Source organism: Aptenodytes forsteri, unplaced genomic scaffold (genome assembly GCF_000699145.1).
Source record: "Aptenodytes forsteri isolate BGI_AS27 unplaced genomic scaffold, ASM69914v1 Scaffold26, whole genome shotgun sequence".
NCBI lineage: Eukaryota > Metazoa > Chordata > Aves > Sphenisciformes > Spheniscidae > Aptenodytes > Aptenodytes forsteri.
Window position 1 is genome coordinate 2636015 of NW_008794125.1, and position 19682 is coordinate 2655696.

Here is a 19682-nt window from a genome sequence, read left to right on the forward strand (position 1 = left end):
TTTGGAGCACCTACGTTTTGTTATGCTGATTCTGTAGGACAGATTCTAGGTAGATTCTGGACCTGTGCTGAAGTTGATTGTTGTATCTGGAAAGAAGGACATGTTTCTGTAATATAAACATCTGGATGCTTGTAGGCTGAGCTCAGCAATAGCTGCGCACTACCATCGTCATTAAAGCACTACCATCTGTGCAGAGTAAGAAGAGCCTTTCTTGAAGCATAAAGGAAAAAAGCCTTAATGGAAAAAACAGAGCCATTCATGAACACCCTTCCATTTCAGAGTAAATTGTGCTTGCTTCTAGCTAGAGGGACTGCAAATCCTTCCATAATGCCTCCATAACTATTCAGGTGATTAGTTACTGCTTCTGTAATGACCTGTTTTAAAACAAATTTTATGCTGTCTGTGCATCGCACCTAGGGAAGCGAATGTACGTTTGGCTCAGTCCTTTCATCACGCGCGTGAAAACCCCCCACTCTGAAACTTCAAGGGAAATGGCTTGGGTGGAGCCTTTTATTTTAGTTCTCTCCTGATACTTCTCTGAAGTATTGTGACTCCAGGAAAACACTCTCAAATATGAACTTCACAAAGTCTTTCTAGGAGGAGGAGGCTACATTTGTGGTGCTCTCGTACATCTGAATCGATTCGGTTGATTTAGCAGTTAATCCAGTGCTCCAGAATCCCAGTGACGTTGCACACGCTTCGTCTCCTGCAATTTGCACTGTAGTGCATCACCTTAAAGATGAATCGAAACAAATCTGTGGTGAAGGTTTCACAGCTGAAGTTCAGTTTAGTCAGTCCCAGGGTTTATCTCTCCCAGACATCCATGCTTCTGCATTTAGAACTGTCGATGTTATTAATTAAATCCAGCACCAAGGCGTATAGTCTCTAGCACTCACAGTAAAGGTTTTGTGTGGTTCTCGCCCTGGGATATGGGAGTGAAAGAGGGGAGGGAAGGCAAACTTTGCCCAACAGGAGCCCCTCTGGCTGTGCAGGGCTTTGCAGTGGGAGGAAGCCTCATGCTCCTCTGAGCAGGTTGATGGTCTTTGTGGGAGTGGACTTCACACTGGAAGGTGGAGAAAAGAGGAAGAATTCATCAAAATTGAGCAATATTGGAAAGGGCTGACTCTTACTGCTCCCTGTCCCTTCTCTGGAAAACGAGTTAAAATGGAATTATCTCCACTGTAATGATTTATTCTAGGGCTTCCCCCCCCCGCCCTGCTTCTACTGTTGGCAGTGGCTGTGAGTAGTACAGGGAAGGAGTGAACTAGCAAGTATTTTCTATGTCTTGTGCTCTTTTATACTTGTGAATTAAAAACTGCACAGACCAGCTGTTCTCTGGAAAGCACTCATTTAGAGGTTTTTTTTTTTTATTCCCTTGTGGTTTTTTTTTCTAGGAAACTACTTTGCAAGTCACTTCTTTATGGGAGGCGAGAAGTTTGACACCCCTCACCCTGAGGGCTACCTTTTTGGCGAGAACATGGATCTAAACTTCCTCGGGAATAGACCTGTTCAGGCAAGTTCCTATATGCTGTCTATTTTACCCTTTTGTTTTCTGCCTGTTTTGGAAAATCATGTGCGGGGCTTGTAGAGGAGGATAGCACAGACCTAAGAGACCCTCCCTACTTGGGGAGTGTCATTCCGGCGTGAGGTGCAAGAGCGTTCCCCCACCCCACGTCCCAGCTTGCCAGCTGCCATAGCTGTTCAGATGCAAGCAGAGTTTTTCTAAGAAACAGTATTCACCTTCTAGGCTTATTTTCACTTAGGGCAGAAGGACGAAGTAGTGGGGGAAGAAGGACAGGGACTCAGGAGCACAGATTTTGGGACTAATTCTGATTGTTTGTCTGAGCGAGTGTAAAACATGCTGCAGAGAGGAGAAGGCTGGGAAGCAGATCGGCTCTCAGAGCCTGAACTTCACAGGGCTCCTGGGCACGTGGGATGGACTCCAGCCAGTGTTCAACACGTGCTGTTCTCTGTGTAAACGAGTGGCCTGACTGGGCGTAGGGCGGTGTTAAGACAGATCTTGATATTTGGTGATTTTTGTTTGCTTTGTAACCTAGGTGGGCTGCTCAGAAAGTCCCTCCTTTAGTTTTCCCAGTTGGAACATGGAGGTATTTCTGGGCTCACAGGTGTTTTATGAGACTGCGAAAAGCTACCTGCTCGAGTGATTGGCTTGTTCTTTTGTTGTGAACAGCGAGTAGCACTGTTGTGAGGGACAGATAGGAATTTTATGCAAGTGTTACGTTTTGGATTTCTCTTGCATCTCAGAACTGCTTAAAAAGAACCAAAAGGTAACAGAGTAGGAGCCATTTAGAGATGTTTTCAGAGTACTGGAGAGGAAAGGGAAAAGAGCTGCTTGCTTTGCCAGCTATTTTCCTAGTTGTTTCTGCAGCTTCAAAACATGAAAATGAAAAATTGATGTCACGGTTCTTATCTTCAGAAAAGCTGTGACTATTAGTTAATTCATGCTTGTAGTGCTCGGAGGCAGTTCAGTGTCACCCCTGTTTTACAGATAGGGGAAATGAGGCAAGATGACTTGATGTTTGAATTGGACCACTGACAAGCACGTTCTACTTTCTGAGCTGTCCTTGGGCTGTGCCATTGGTCTTCTCAGCACCACAGTTAGTTAACAGGACTCTGCAGGGTAGGACAAGGGAGAATCCAGAAAGCCCTTGTTCAAGCAGAAACTGCAGGCGAGCATCAGAATTAGGAAGGAGGAACATTAGACGGAGATTGTTCTGGATGTAACAGTGCTATGCAGGCATGGGGATGCTCAGCACGTACCCTGCGCCATGTCTGCATACAGGGCCTGTGCAGGACAGTGGTTAAAAGACGACTGCTGCTCCTTTGCTCTGGGACTAGCAGCTGCACAGCGCTCCAACAAAAGCAGAAGGCGCAGCTGTTAGCTAAGTATCCCATGTGCCTATGGCTGTAGGGACTAACCTTGCAGAGTTAAATTGCCTGCATGTCTCAGCCTGGGTTTCCTTGCAGACATCCCGGCACTGAGTTTCATCATTTCTTCAGAGGGGAGTGGGTGAGAATGCTATTAACACAGTGGGACATTTGCCAAATAGGTTTAAGAGAGGGAGGCTGTCGTGGTATATAGTTTGCCTATGTAAAGTTAATGCCCTTTGGCGGCTCTAATTACTCTTCAAGGAAAAAAACACTTGAACACAGACCAGCAAAACTGCTTTCTGGACGTGGGCCAAGTTATCGCTTTGGAGTAACTGAGGTGTTGACTGCTCTGTGTAAAGCAGTGCTACCAACCATAGTGCCGAGCAGTCAGGGTGCAAGGAAAGTAGTTGCTGCTGTCCCGTGAATTCTCTGCTGCCTGTGGCTGTGGCACGGGGTCTTCTGTGGCGTGCTCGTGTCAGTCAGGGAACAGCACGTTTTTCCTCAGGCTCTGGCTATTGCCCCACCAATACGTTTCTGTGGCCTGAGGGGACAACACTGAAAGGTTGTGTCCTGGAGCTGCCCTGAAGTTCAGCTGCAGCAGCGTTTGGCTGCCTGTTTAGCAGACTGCTTGTTTCTAAGGAAATGTATATTGATGGTCTCTGGTACTTCTGCTCCATGTCAGTCACTCTCTCTACACCATTCCAGGTCACCTAGTAGATGTGTGTTTGAAGGACCCCACTTCTAATGAGGCTGCGTGGTGGCACTGTTGCTGGATACGTTCAGAGTGACCTTCTGCCCGAAAGCCTGTCCCGTAGCTCTGTACCTTTGTGTCGTGCTGCTGCTCTGACTTGGAGCACGTCTGTGTCCCCAGTCTGAGCACCTATCAAACTTGGCAGTTGTGTGAGCGGATGTCTCAGCTTCAGAGTTCGCTGAGCAGATGGGAGACCCAGCAGGCAGGTCTGCAGCTGTACAGGTTGTGGTCACCACAGTAAGCAGTTTCCTTTGCATTTCTCGCTGGAGATTCTGTGACCAGTAAGGAGAATTGCAGTCTGAAGCATTATCATCCTTTATTTAAAGGACAATCTGTGAGAGAAAGTCTCTTGACTGTAGAATAGAATGAGGCCCCCTATCCCTGTCTCTTTCTTTTCTTTTCCAGAACATTTGCCCCATTGTTTCAGAATAAAAAGAGTTTCCCCCAGTAATCCAGGGCTTCGGCATGCTGATTAGCAGTCAAGTCACTGTTTGCATGCTGTAACACACATGAAAGAGCTGCATTTCTTCTGCTCAAGCTGGACGTGGTTTCTTTAGTGGAAATAAAAGCTTGTGAGAGCAAGGCTTTCCAGACTGAGAATTCAGGGTGCAGAAAAAGAGCTTGTGACAATACCCTTTCTTAAAGCGCATACTCCCAATATGAGCTATTGCTGGGCCAGAGCAGCAATCAGTTTTCATCCTGAAACATGCTCGATTTATCTGTAAATAGAATCCTCCATTACTGTTCCTTGTGGCTGTTGTACTGAGTACCCTTAAAGGTAGATGTTTCTTGGTTTGGGTAAATTGTATGCCAAGTAACATGCTGCTACCTTTTATGGTATAATAATAGAAGAATTATTTGCCTTTTTGTTCCAGTTTCCCTATGTAACTCCAGCTCCACATGAGCCAGTGAAGACGCTGAGAAGTTTGGTGAATATCCGCAAAGACTCTCTTCGACTTGTGAGGTACTGTTATTGCCTGAACCTTTCATTTTATTCAACCCAGCAATCTGTCATCCAGAGCCAAACTGTATTTGATCAGGTTTTGGAGAACTAGCTGAATTCCAGATCCTCGTTGCTAGATATGTCCAGAGGTTTCTGTGTTCCCTTGTGATCAGAGCTTTCAGGTGATTTATATGCTCCTTATCCCTAGACTTGAGCAGTCTGTGTTTCCAAACAGGACCAGCGATGTATCTGTCTCTACAGGACAGCCTAGAGTGGTAAACAAAACCATGAAATCATTGGCATGAATGGAAGATATTCGTCAGGTCAATAAACCCTACAGACAGATTCCTGTCTACATTCTTGTGCGAGGAGAAGCCAGAAAGTAGCTGATTCTGGTGCAAGTCACAGGCCAAGAAGACTGATTGGTCTTGAGTGAAACTTCCTCAGGTTTCTCCTGCTGCCAAGATACAGTTTGGTCCTAGTGTTCTGCATTCATTTAGATGGCTTGTGTCCCATGCATAGGGGAAGGAGGTCTGGATAATCATGGAGATCTGTTACCTTTCATTGCTCTACACTGAGATCTAAAACGGCACTAGCTGGATTAAATGCAACGGCTAGCAATTCGACCTGCGGCTGCCCTCTTTCAAACAGATGGCTGAAGTACAGGGGCCCAGCACACAGGGCTTTGTTTTGGTCTGAGCGACTGGGCAGATGTCCAGGCAGAGCATTTCTCAAAGATCCTTGAGTTGCTTTGAATTCTGCGTTTCAGGCGCAGGGCTGGAGTACTGGCAGGGGGCCAGCTTCAACTCTCAGCCAAGGTGGTTCTGAGAGCATGGCGTAACGTGAGTAATTTGAGTCATAACCACACAAAACCCTCAGTTTATGTGAAAAGTGAAGGTTGGTTTTTTTTGTTTTGTTTTTTTAAATAAGCAATACCTGTGGTTTCAAAACTGATTGAACAGGAAAAGAGGGAAGAACTTCTGAAAAAGTAACCATTGGTAAACTGCTCTGAATGCTGTCTGGCTTTTTCAGCTAAAGGGTGAAGTACTTCTCTAGGAAAAAGTCTTGCTTTTCCTCCCACACTTGCTGTGGAAAGGGTATTTTGTTGTCCTTGCAGGCATCCACATAAGCAGTGTAACATCTCTCAGAAGCCTTGCTTCTGAGGAAGGAGAGGTCTTGCTCTGAATGGAGGAGTTGGTGGGGTTTAGTACATACAGTTCTGTCATTCTGCTTTCTGTGGTTGCATGTCCTGTCCCCCCGAGCAGAGTTGCAGCTCTGGACTGTTTGAAATATAGTTTCCATGCACCTTGACAGTGTCTAGGTTTGCATCCATCTAATTCCTGGTACTATCGGTTCTTTCTCTGCCTCATGAGCTCTCACAGGCTCTTGTGCTGCTGCTGCTATGTTAGTGCTGACGACAACACCGCCAACGTTACTCTATTTAATTTTGTACTGATGTAGACCCAAAATGACATTTTAATTGCCGGTCCGCAAGGGCACATTCTGTCTCGTGCTTTTCTACCGTTCTCGACTAGAGGCTTTTCCTTTCTCCCTCTGTGCACGTAAAGACACTTTGTGCCCTCTCCAGCTTGGCTTATTTGCAACCAGTGGTTGAGGCTTGCACATTCTTTCCAGAACAAGTTAAGTTTAATTGACCTTTAATTGACCTCTGCCACCAAATAAAATGATACTGAGATGAGTGTCTAGGTGTAAAGTAGGTTTTTAATGGTAAAGTCCTCAAAGCTTTTTGGTTTTTCCTTGTGTTTAATTGAAAAGTCATTGTTCACCTGTGAAGAGGGTGTTGATCCATAATTTGGAGTGTAGGGCTTTATGGAGGAATATGAGGAAATGTCCACTCTGGGCTTCCTGCCTGGCTCTGACCAGACAAAATTCTGAGCTTTGTCAAATCCTAAATGTTTACAGCAGCTCTGGAGAGAAGCAGTAAACCTGTGGATATTGGTGTTGAAGTTCTGAGTCTTTGACACCTCGTGTGAGTGCTTGATTTCTAGCAGGATGAGACTCTGAACCTCAGCGGAGGGTAGCATGAGTTTTGCTGTCAACAACTAACAGAAAGACTGCCTCACGTCTGTCTTGTGTCCCGCTTTTGGCCCTGGATTGGAAGCTTTATTTCAGAGCTGAAGTACCTGATAGGCTGGTACTGGCTGTTTACTCTTACCTTGAAAGCACTTCCAGTTGCAGGAGGAAGATCAACTCATGAGGCAATGTGTTTCGTGGAAGAGTTGCGTCCTGGGACAGCCTCTCTGCTTCAGCGTGGGCTTTGGGCTTCAGATAGCATCATGGAACAAAAGCGCCGAAGGAATCAGCAGCTATAGTGGTTTGGGAATGTGTCTGAAGCAGCAGCAATATCATGGAGAGGAGTGAGACCACCGAGCATTTTGGATAAGGGCCTGAGAGGGAGGTGGCTGATAGGGACCGAGGGGAGACAGGTGAGTTGCTGTGAGTGAGAAGGGAAATCCCTTCTATTCCCTCTCCAGCACAGCGGGGCTGACCTTGATCCTTGGAGCTGTTTGTCCCGCAGTGGAGATGGTGAGGGTGCTGGGACTGCCTGCTCTGCAGCCCTGGATAGCGTTAAACTGTGTAGATCTCTGCAGAACCCCCAAATAGGAAAGCCTCCATTTGATGATGATCTCCCCCCATGAAAGTCAATGCTGTGATAGAGATGTCAGCTAGTTCTTACTTCGTTTAATGCCTGCTCTAACACTGTTGTAATGCATATCTCACAATACTAAGTCAAGCAATACTTAGCATTTATCCTGCGTGTCTACTAAGTTGTTGGTCAAACTTTTTAATCTCCTCAAAGGATGAAATCAGGTTCGACTCGACCTATTTCTATAAAATTGTCATGGCTGCTGTTAATTATATTTTTATATTTTAATTCTTTAACAGACAAACAAAAAGTTCCAGCATTTCCATTATTTTATCCAGAAGTGATGTCAGACCAGGTGGCCTCAGCTCCCTTGGTCATCCTGCTTTGCCTTTTTCATCATAACGTTGGATCAGCTATTTGTTCTCAAAGGTGGTCAGTCTCTTCTGCTCTATACATGTGATTGTGAAGGCTATGTGATTGACTTGTGTGCATGACCGAAAGGCACACCTAGCAAAGTCACTGGTTTCTAAATTTGTGCATGCACCTGTGGCCACCTCACGTCAACGCTGTCTGTAGGGCTTGACTAAATGTACACTGTGAACTTCAAGTGCAGGTGGAGACAGAAGAGCTCTTGAACCACCTGAACCACCTCCTTGTCTGCCACGTCTGTTGCAAAGAAAGAAGGAATGCAAAATGTGTGGCTTTGTCTTGTTACTCCCCTGAAGTTACATCCCACCGTTCCTGCACTTTAAGGTGGAACATGAGATGTCTCTGCCTCTCAAAGTATGCACCAAAGTAGTCCTTGCTTGTTCCTTGGTCCAGCTACCAGCTGGCATAGCCGCTTATGCAGTCTGTTCTCACCTGAACTCCTTGCTATGTGGCAGGTGGTTTTCTTAACCTCCAGCACCAGGCATGTTACAACAGGAAGATGTGTACGCAGCCTTGCCGTGACTGTCACCATTTAGGCACGTATACCTTGCCCCCTGCTCGAGTGATGCTGTTCCAGGCAGACAGGGCTCTGACTCTCTTACTTCCCAGCAGATGCATCCTCCAGAAACCTTCTCTCCAGGCACTGCAGTTGGTAGTGGCCCCTCAGTGGTTTCCCAGGGCAACAGATCTATTCTAGTCTCGGTTTAACCCCTTTTCTTCTTGAAAGGATGGAAGCACATTCTGAGTGCTGGCAGGGAGGTGCAGAGGTGAAGTTGGGAGCAGGAGGGTGATCTGGGAACCCGTATGCTTTGTGTGACTTCACCGAGAAGACAAAACAGGCAATGGTTTTACTAATGACATGTTGCTTTTGTGTGATGTGCCCCAACCCCAGGTCTCCCACCTTGTTACTTGGGGCTGTTATAGGTATCTAGATCTGTGTTGTCGATCTGTAACTCATGCATGTGCCAGGCATCTATTTTAATACCTACCTATGTATGCAGTGAGTATAGGTCTACGAAGTAGCCCTCATCGGTGCTTGCCTGGAAGGGGTGCTGGTTCTCCCCCACCCTACTTCTTCTGGAAGAAGTGGCAAGTGTATCAGCCTGGATCCTTCGCTGCCAACCTCGGATCAACGGAGGGCAGCGCAGCAAGAGAGAATTTGCAGGAGCTTTGTGCTGCTGCTTTCTTGGACGCACGCAACACTTGTGAGCGGATTGTTGCCATCTGTGTTCTTGGGTCAGTCCAGCACAAAATGTTGATGCTATCCCCGTGTTTTCTAGGCAAACCTGCCCTGCTGGCTAGTGTTTCTTGTTTACAGCCTTCCAGTGCCGTGATTTTATTCTTTGAATGCAACCAGCTTGTGTGAAAATGCCATCTTGCTTCTATATTGTATCCAGGCTGCTACAGATGCTCAGACTCTAAGTTGGGATTTGTCTTTCTTATACTAGCGTGCTGGGTGTATTCTAGCTTGATTTGCTGTTCTGACCTAGGTGAACCTCTGGCAAGAGTCTTGTTTGGAGCTCTCCAAGTCCTTTAGACAGGAATGCGAATGTATGCTATAGCGATTCACTAGGGCTACATTAGTACAAGTATGGGTGTTAGGTATTTGATTATACTGCTCTTAAATTTTATTTTGCACATTCTGTATTAAATTGCTGAAGCTGAACACTTCATTCTTGTTCAGTGTGGTGTTAAGTAAAGTTCATGCTGGAACCCTCTTAATTAGGCAGCAGTTATTACATCTCGGTGAACTCAGTAAATACGAATTCCCTTGACAATTTTTAGATTGAATTATGGAGGTATGCCTAGCCCATTTCTGAGTATTTTCAACAGTGCAGCATATTCATCACGGCTGTTTGATGAAGGGAGGCCGACTGATACTGTGAAATCAGAGACGGTGCCAAGGTTTTCCTGAATAGTTTAGCTGCTTGGCTTTGACCCAGGCATCGTGGCAATTAAGGTAGTACCGATAGACAAGTGAGGCTGGAGCTGGGCAGCAAATCAAGTAGTGTTGTACACTTCTCAAAGGCAACCTGCTGCATTCACCGTTCCTATGTGGTGCGTGAACTAACGGTGATACCTACAGTCGTAGGATTACAGTGGGATTTGAATTTATGGATGAGAATCTGCTTCTGCCCTGCCAGTGAATCACGTGCATTCTGTCTGTCACTTTGCGCTTCAAGGCAGGGGAGATCTTCTCATGGTGTGTTGTGTCGGCTGCTTGTTCCAGGATCTGCTGGTCTCCCTGGCCGCTCCTGGCATGCCGTAACTCACTGCTCGTCCATGGCCATAGCTCGCTGCCCTGGAGCTTGCTTCATACCACCCTCTTCACCGGATTTGTTACCTGCCTTTTCCAGCAGTAGGGAGAAGGAGTAGTACTGGGCAGTGGTGATCACACAGTGGGATCCAGCTGTACAGTAGCCCATAGCCAAGTTATGGCTCACCTTTATAACTGAAATAACTTCTAAACTCATTCTTGTATTGGTTATCACGCGTCTGTTAAGCAGTTGAATGTGTTAATTTTTGTTCATACAATAAATGTGTGCAAGCTTCAGTCATTAACAGCATCAAAGGTTTAGTTCATGATTTGTCCATTTAAAGGTATTTGAAGTTCCTACACTTGGATGCTTTCTGATCTGAATATCATCTTCTGTGTGATACTGGAGGCCTTTTGTTGAGCATCAGGAGTTCTTTGTGTTACAGAAGCCTTGTTTTTTTGCCTGTCATGCACCATTTCATTTGCAGAGTTAAAAGAATTAGGCTTTAGGCTTCTTAGGCCCATGCAGGATTTCTTTAGCCCAAATACTGAGCCTAATGTGAAGATCTAAAAGGAAGGAGAATGTTTCTTCTCCTAAGGGTTTGACGCTCAAGAGTTCGCTTTCTTGTCTCATTCTGTGTCCTGGCGCTGTAAGGCTGGGTCAGATCCCTCAACACCGTCGTTAAATAATTCACTTTAATAACTTCAGTCAAATCTTGGAAGAACCTTCCTCAGAGGAAAGAACGGAAATCTCCTGGGAAGCCCCAGGTGGAAGCCCATGGTGCCTTGACTGTCCAGAACACCGAGATTGGAGTGCTCTTGTCCTGATTTCCAGAGTGATCTTCATGATATCTCATAAATATACGTTCTAATCCTCTGGCATTGTCTTTCAGGTATAAAGATGATGTTGACAGTCCTACTGAGGAGAATGGGAAGCAGAAAGTCCTGTACAGCCTGGAGTTCACATTTGATGCGGATGCCCGTGTTGCCATCACAATCTACTGCCAGGCTACGGAAGAGTTTGTTGGTGGCATGGCAGTGTAAGTCCTGGGCTTGTGGGTGCGTGGAGGGGCACAGGAGCTCTCAGGTGATGAGCCTGTCAAACATCTCTCATTAATCACCCCCAAGGGCAGTGCTGCCACAGATGGTGGAGAGGGAAATCTCTTCTTTTTCTGTTTGTTTTATATGTTCTGATAGCTTTGAATATTACTTTCACTTCCCTCCCCACATAGCCAATATCCCCTCTTGTTCCCTTTTTGGTTTGGTTTTTGGGTGTGGGGAAACCATTCTGTGTGCAACAAAGGAGAGGAACTCACAGCTGTATGCTTTGTCAGTAAGATGTTCCATGAAATGGAAAAAACCAACCACCCTTCCCTTCGAATGCTACCTGTTCTTTTCCAGATCACCTAACTCACTGGATTTCTGTGTTCCCTGTGACGGGAGCATCTGGGCCACCAAAGTAAAGTTCAGTCTGAAATTTACATAGCGAGTCTGTGGAATTGAGGCCCACCCAAAGCCCCTTTTGGGATAAATGACCACCTCGACACAGGCTGTTGTGAGGTGGCTGTCAGGAGGATTTACTGCCTGAAACCCTGCCCGTGTGTTTCCTGCCAGGTACACATATTAGCCTTTGGCTAGCTGTAGAAAGAATGGTCAAAAAGTCATCCGTGGAGTCTTTCTCATACGCTGGTAGTGCATCCCTACGGATTTCAAAACCTTTTTGTCTAAATCGGCACATTTAAACCATTCCAATCAACACTGTACCCCATAAGACTAGGAAAATTTCCTCTCTGTATTAAGAGCTAAGGTGGCTGAAACGTGCTCTCCCTGGTGCGAGTTGGGTGCACGTGAGCTGCTGGTACATCATGGCAGGCTTCCGATGGCCATGGGACAAAGAATTCTTTTTGTTCTATGGGTAAAGGAAGATTCAGGCTGCAGAAGCTCTTGGCTTCCTCTAGTAGAGGCTTTTGGCTGATCAGCGGCTCTGTGCACATAGTGCTGATGGCTTCTGCAGTGGTGCTCTGGATTTGGGGGTAAACTTACATTTTATTGAAGGGATCCGCAGAGGTTTCAGCGGGGAGAAATATGTATGACAAACCATAAAATGGCTTATGTGTTTTATGCGAAGTATAAACATCCCGCTAATGATCAATGAATAGTGTATTTTTAGAAATGAGACAAGCTCAATGCTCCCATCCAGATTTGCATTCCTCCAAACTGGAGGATATCCTGATCCAGAATTTTTGTTTAGGCCCCTTCTCTTCTTCTGTTGAAGCCTATGGCTGCCTTTGTTTTGGGGAGGTAATAAATTAACTCCTTCTAAGTGCTTGAAAAATATCTCTCGACAAACTCTGAAAACGCTTTCTATTTAGATCCAGTTTTTCCTGAGCAGAGCTGAATGCAGCAGGATGCCTTAGAAATCCTGATAAAGTTTCCGTGTTCTGTCTCTTAGGTCCTTAGGTTTCCTGTGAATTTAGTGCTAGTGAAGGTGTTGGAATGGCAGCCTTGGAGATTGAAGTCCTCTTTTCCTAATACAGGTACAACGTGGAGAAGTGGCCAGTGTCCCTTGTGCTGCCCTGCAGTGTTCCTTGGTTTTTGACCTGAGAAGGAAACCGGCTATGGGCTAATGGGGAGAACTGAGGGCCTCTATGGCCAGGGTGGATGTATTTACATTGCCAGACTTCAGCCATGGCTTAAATCAGCAAGTCTTGTTTTAAATCTTGATTTTAATCCTGTTTTGCATATTCGCTCGTTGGTTTCCCTCGAAGGAGAATTTGTCACTGGTCAGCAACAATGAAACATCTGCATGTACAAGTCAGCGTAAGCTTCATATCAAACTTTGTGCTACATTTTACAAAGAGCTTAAGTCTGTACAGAATATACATATAGTTTAAATTGTATTTTTTCAGACTCCTAGTTTTGCATTTTGTTGTGTCAAAATGGCAAAAGAGAAAGTTTATTCTAAAAAGAAAAGATACTTTTTTTTTTTAACCTGTGTCTTGAACCAAGCTGTGTTGGGGTGGAAGTGCCACTGAATCACCCGAGACCAGCGATGTAGCATTCTTGTTGGTTAAACTGCTCTATGTTGGACTCTTAAGAGACTGTCTTGCCAAGTTGTGCCTTGAATAATAATTGCTTAATGGAAGTATTGTAGTTACCGAATATAACTGTTTCTGGGCAGAGTGTGTTTTCAGTCTTCTGTAACTAGTAGCTCTCCTCTCAGAACTCTGTCAGTTAATTGGAGGAGGAAAACACAGTTTCTGGTTCACTTCAGAACACGTTTTACTGAAATTTAGTGCCGTGCACTAAGCCAGTGACTGTCACCAGTGCTGTTGTCTGTTCTTTAAAGCTTATGCAGCAAACATGAACTACCTAGTTGCTTTTTAAATTTAATTTGAACAATTCCTAGGTAGAGTTTCTCAAAGCTAACACAACTGTCAACTTTGAAGGAAATTTTTTTTTTTAAAATATGAATTTGTTAATCCACCCTGTCCATGGTTCACTGAGAGATGGATCTCTGTTCAGATGGCGGAGGAGAAGCCTTTGTTCATGAATCCTACCTGCCTCTGCACGAAACCAGGATCAGTAGTCAGCAGTCATTACCTCGCTAATAAAATGTAGCTGACGATACTGTGCTGCCCTGCTAGGGTGGCAGCAGTCCCCAGTGCGCTAAACCTTTACCTCAAAAGTCAAAGCACTCGGATTCAGCTCTTGCTTCCACTGCTGGCCTTTTATTTAATAAATCATACTTTAATTTCCCCATAGTATAGGAGTGATGAACTGTCTGTCTCTGCTCTGGAGTTCTTGGGCAATAACTGTGCGGGGTGTGGGGGGCTGCACCAGAAGCCAGGGAACTTTTTGGAAGGCATGATCCTGATTTCATGCAGATGTGTAGGTAATGAGGGCTGGGGGAAGTGAGATACAAATATAGACTTTATAAGCTGCTTTAATTCAACCCAGGCTTTTTTTCCATGTGGAAGTGGCTCACGAAGCACGTCTTGGGGCTAGTGCAGCTGCCCAAAGTAGGCATCTCTGCTTCTCTGGATTTGCTGGCTGCTGGTAAAAACCTTTTGAAGCTCTGATTTCAGCTTTGCAAAGCAATTCTGAAAGGGCAGTGCTATAATTACTTTGATTTATTCTTTTCAAATTCTAGTGGAAAAAAAAAAAATCTGGGCTGCATTCTTAACGCTCTAAGTGGAGCGAGTGCATTTTTAGTGCACTAATAGGAATGCAGCTTCCCCCTGCCTGGGCTGGTAGTTTTTCCTTTTTCTCAAGTTCTTTTGGTGCTAACAGCTATATTCAAGGAACAAGCATGTGCAAACGCATGCACTGTGTATAAATTCAAAACTTTTCCTATTGCTGTGTCCAGCACTTGATTGGGAAGAAGATGCTCTTTAAAACAAAACACTTTTTTTTTTTTTTCCACTCTCCTAAATTGATGCTAAATCCTGAAATGGGAGAAACTTTCTGGACCCTTGGCAAAAGCAGAAATTTTCTCCTAGTCCCCAGCCTGCAGCATGGCTCCTTAGAAACGCTAAACAAGTTATTCTTGCTTCTCTGCTGAAACAACCACTGATCCTGATAGTATCAGCGCTCCTGCTCATGTGAAACTCCTGCTAGGAACGTTGTTATGTTCCTACAATTTGGGGTGAGAGGAGGGAGGGGAGGGAAGGTGGCTCTCCCTGAGCAGAGGCATTGCTCGTTGTAGAGCCTCTGCTCATCTGAGAGCCACAACGCTCTGTGTGTCATGGGCCTGCCTTCAGGATTAGCTGGTCTCCGTGACCAAAGGGAAGCCTTTTCCTCTGCAAGCCAGGAAGCTTCCTCCTGGAGTTGTCTGGGCTCTGTTTAGAAGCTGGTGGCTTTATCAGTACGTGCTGCCCGTCCTAACCTGTCTCAAAGGAGTGCTCAGCAGACTTTCCCAGGTAATCGTGCTGGGAGATGTGCTCAGCTATACCGTTTCCCAGCCAAGATCTTGGGAACACGTAGCTCCCAACTGCTGCCTGCCTCTTGTCCTGAACTGTTGAACTCTGAGTTTCACGGGGAGCTGTATCGTCACCGCTGTGGGACTGCAGTTGACCAGTAAAGTCTGGAGGAGGCAAACGTGTGGCTGTTGGTGATTGTAGAGGTGTCTTCACCTCTGCAGCCCCACGCCCAGGGGAAGGTACTCAGCACTTTCTGGTGCTAGTGCAGATATCTGTAGAAGCCTCTTGGATGAAATGGGAATTAGTTTAAGTCTAGAGAGGATGACTGCTCTCGCCTTCTGAATATCTTTTGCCCAGTTACTTTGCAGTGAGCCTAAAGACTCTCTAGGGTAAAACACATTAGTTCTCAGAGGACCAGCTACTGTGTTACCCCAAGGGTAACAGAGACCAGATCTGCCTATGTCCAGAGTCTCTTTAATGGCATGGAATTAGCGGTGACCTGCCTCTGAACAGCTCAAGACCCCTGATATCCTTAGTTTTATTTATTTTTCTGGTTGTGTCCATTTTCTTTGGTTTTGGAAATGGGCAAACTGTTCCGTTGTGCTTCTGTTTCCTGTGGCAGTCCCCCCAGTGAAATTTAGCCCAGCGTCTTCCCCGAGGATCTGCTCGCATCTTTGGTTAGTGGTGGGTGTGCTCTTGGGGAGTTGGCCTGTGATCTGGCTGGCTTGGAGAGAGTGATATTTCTGTTTGTCCTTTTCGTTCGGTTTCAGTTTCCCGGCAGCTGGGTAGAAAGCAGGGAATACCCTGGTTGGGGAAACCATCATAACAGCTTGACTGCTCACCCGTGAGGACAAGCCTTGTATTGCTCAGTGTCACTGGGGCACAGCAGTACCTGTCAGCTTCAAAAATGTCCTACAAACAAAGAGAAATTTGCTGTCAGAATCCGTGATGCTAACTGGGTTTTAAGACTAGCCAGCCGGAGAGGCAGCTCCGTGCCTACGGTAGAAGCGATTGGCACGTGCAGCAAGGAAGGGTTCAGCCATCTCGGCCAAAAGGCGAAGGGTGACTGGAATGGGCCCTATCTAAATGGCATGAGAATCTCTGCCTTAGCATATAGGAGGCACAAACACACAGGTGTGCGAGCTGTACGTCGACTACTTGCTAGTGATTGCCCATAAGCATGTAATTTCCCCCCAGATAAATGAGAGGGTACTCTGCATTGCGTTTCCGTTGCAGGGCTGGCAGTACTCCTCAGCAGCTCCTAGAGAATAGTTGAAGGACTCCCAGTTCGTAGCCTGCCTTCTCCTGCAGTAACTGGTTCATGTGTTTGTACCCTTGGATGTCTTCGGTTTAGGAGGCAGGTATGTTTTCTGTAGCAGGCTGCGGAGATGTTTGTATTACCTTTTTGTGTGTGCTCTACGAATGCATCCTTTCCTTTTCTGGAAAAAGCCTTGATGTGCACACTGTTAGCCTGTTCCTGGGAGGGCCCCCGGGACTCTTCCAGCTGTAGGTATCCTGCTGACTAGCAGGAAGGATTGTGTAGTTAAAACCTGACAGGAGCGGTTGTTTCCTCAGGGGAAGAAGTCAAACCAGCCCTCTAGCTGGAAGCACTTAAAACAGCCAGCTCTAAAGACATGAGCAATCCAGGCAGATCAGGAGCTGATGATAAATATGACATGAGAGGTTTGAGTTTTGCAGCTCATTCTTGTGAAAAAGATCTTCCCCTTTGGACAGAAAAGGTTCTCTTCCGTATCCTAGTAATGTTGCCAAGCTCTGTTTTCTCATTATAAAGAGAAAACACAATGAAAATAGGTCAGTCTAGCTCTGCAATCCTTGCCCTTTTTCAGGGCTGTGCTGTTTGTGTTGCTGATGCACAAATGGGTATACTAGATATTTTAAAAAAAAAAAAATCTCAAATCCTTGTTTGTTTTGCAATGCCTGCTACACTCATTGCAAACATCCTACCGCAGTCTTTTAAGCTGACGGTGGACGTGACACTGCAATGATTATATATTCTGTCTGCATGTGGAAGTTTGAATAGTTGGTTCACAAAATGAAATCCAACTGAAACGGGTAGCTCAGCGCATGGCTGTTTTCACTAAAGCTTGCATAGGAGAGGCAGAGGCACTCAGATGTTCCTTTGGTTATTTAATAGCCTCTGTCTATTCAGGGCCTTTGAAAGGTGCTCTTGCCGCTTTTGGCTGTGGACTGTGGATTCATTAATATGAATCCTTTGCGCAGAGAGATTTCTTCTGTGTGAAGAAATCAGAGGTGAGTGCTGTTTTTTGCTAGGCGCAAGCCTTTACAGCCGAAGTCTGTTTTGATCCAGGCAGACACCAGTCCCCAAAGGAACGCTGTAGTGTGCAAAGTTCACAGGCTGGAGAGCTAAATTGTATAGATTTCACCGAGCAGACAAACCCTCTGTCTTTAATAAGAGTTCTGGCCTTTGTGCCTCTCTGTGTAGCTGTTGTGTAAGCCGCCAGCTTTGAAGCCTGGTTGGAGTCGTGAGCACAGTGCTCTCACCGGTAAGTTCAGCAGCTGAAGGCAGACCTCTGCAGGTGCTGGAGCGGGATGTGGGCGGCAGGGTTTCAGCTGCGTGGTAAGGTGTTTGTTTCCTCCTGGCCTGGGGTGGAAACTCAAGTCCTGGCAGGAAACGGGAGGGGAGAAGACTGGCAGGGACTGCAGTGCCCCAACTTAGCACCTGGTTAGCCTCCAAACTCCGTGTGGGAGACTCTCTGGACTGGATCTTGCCTAACTCTGACTGAGACCCAGGGCTCTGGCCTTCTCATATTTTGGTAGTGTTTCTTTTATCAATAAAAATCACTTTGAGTTGAGACACTTGTTCAACTTCCCTCTTCCCTGGAAGCTGACCTGTGAGATCCTGGCCCAAAATGAAAGGGGAGTGTGCGGGTGGGAGAGAGAGGGGGCCAGCGTGCTTGCTCCACATCAACTCCTGGCCCCTTTGAACACCAGCAGAACATGACTGGCTCCCTCCTCATCACCTGTAAGAGGACATGGAGCCTGCCAGGCAGTCACAGCCTACAGCAGTCAAAGAATTGGTTCCTGAGTACCCTCTCTCAAACTCTCGTGTAACTCTGCCTTCAGTAACTCTGCCTTGTCCTCGGTTCGCTGCAAATTGCCATGCAATGTCTGTAGCTGTTACTAAAGAAAGAGGACTCTTATTTTGTTCACAGGCTCTTCAAAGCGCAGACTGTCTCTCAGCCGTTACTAGTCAAAAATGGTACCTTGGGGCAACATTGCTATGTGCATCCTGCTTTTCTCTGAGGAATGGGGTCTGGACAGTGCTCCGCGTAACTCTGAGGCAAGCTGGCTGGGATCCTCGCTTGGTGCTTCTCGGTCAGGGGTCCCAGCGTGCTTGTGGTAACAGGAACCGTCTTTTGACTGTCCGAGGCAGCCCCGGTGCCAGGCGGAGCTCAGCGTGAGGAACACAGCGGTGAAGAAGTTTGCACAAGTTGAGACTGGCACCCTGCTGAGAGCTTCCCCAGGCACTGATCAGGGATGAGCGAGAGGGGGAAACACCCCCACATATTCGTGTTGCATCCCCAGTGAGCATGTAGCAACAGAAGTTTAACTCTACTTAGCCAGGGGTTCCTGAACACTAGCATGCCACCGGTGGCTTGGGAGCTACTTAAGGTCTACAGGTGCCTGGTAGCAAGTCTGGACTGCGTACAGGGAGAAGCCTGTGTGAGCCACGGGCTGAGTTTCTCCATGCAGGCAGCGAGTGCTTCTCAGCTGATGGTGGAGGGGTGAGACTGGGGAATAATTTTAGTTTGTTTCCTGTTCTCTCAAAAATCACTGTGATGTAGTCACAGGGGTTCTCCGATACACAGCTGGTTTTGGGGGGTGGAAAGGTTTGACACGGGGGAGGAAGGAGTCAGTGCGGAGTGTAAGCTTCGCTTTGTGGGAGTAAAGGTGTGTCAAAGAGCTTACAGGAGGAGATGGGCTGCATGAATCCTGAGGACAGAGCTGGGGGCTGCTGCTGCAGTCAGCAGTGTGGTACCTCGCCTTGCTGATGATTCTCATGCTGTCAGGGGTACCTGAGCGAACAAACAGGTTTAAAAAAATGTGACCAGGGATTTCTGTTTGGTCCTGACCTAATAGGACAGACCCCACTTCTCCATCGTCCTGAGCTGCCAGTGATTGCAAGGTGGTTTTGTTAGACCTTCCGTCTGGATGGAGACCTGGCCTGGCAGCCCAAACATTCAGATTTCAGCCTTTATGCAGGGAGAGGCAGCGCATTGGTTCTCTGCTATCCTTTATTCTTAATACATGCTCTCTTTTTCTGTAACACATCTCCACAGCTCTGCAGAGCTTCGCCGCTATTGTTTGCTGTAAGCCCACAGCAGCATAGGCAGGGAATAGAAGACTTACGAATACAGCAGATGCCAACCAGAAGGGCTGGGGATGGGTAGAGACCACTTACACACTAATATGCGGGATACTTGCTTTGTAACAGCTTGCCAAGTTGTCCTCCCGTGCAGCACGAGGAGTGTGTACTTGTGCGGTGGATCCTGTGCATCACCTTAGAAAGATGATCGATCTCTGTGACAATCTGGGGTCACCAGCACTTCCAGGGAATTCACCAGGCTCTTGGCCCGCTGGTGCTCGGCAGCCTCAGCACTGGCTGCTGACTGGAGGTCTTCAGCATTGTCTGGGTGTTCAGATCCAACTCTGACGTGTTTTGGCGATGGGGGCTAGGCAGCCACACAGTCCGAGGCATCAAGCTCACAAAGTTCACTTGGGGAAGCCTCCTTGATATTTTTGTCATACTCTTCAGCTCAGAAAATCTATGTACCTGGTTTATTTCTTTTCTCAGGGACGGTGAGAGCAGCAAGTCTATGTGAGTATTGTTCTACCCT

General features: G+C 46.5%; 1 protein-coding gene across 1 annotated transcript in view; it reads left to right on the forward strand.

The window, feature by feature from the left end:
* Positions 1–1399: 1399 nt before the first annotated feature.
* MGRN1 (mahogunin ring finger 1) overlaps positions 1400–19682 on the forward strand; it is a 49746-nt gene continuing 31463 nt past the window's right edge. The window contains exons 1-3 of the mRNA XM_009277616.1: positions 1400–1513; positions 4519–4607; positions 10774–10920. Coding sequence (XP_009275891.1) covers positions 1421–1513; positions 4519–4607; positions 10774–10920 — 329 coding nt within the window. The 5' untranslated portion in view covers positions 1400–1420. The remainder of the gene's footprint in view (positions 1514–4518; positions 4608–10773; positions 10921–19682) is intronic.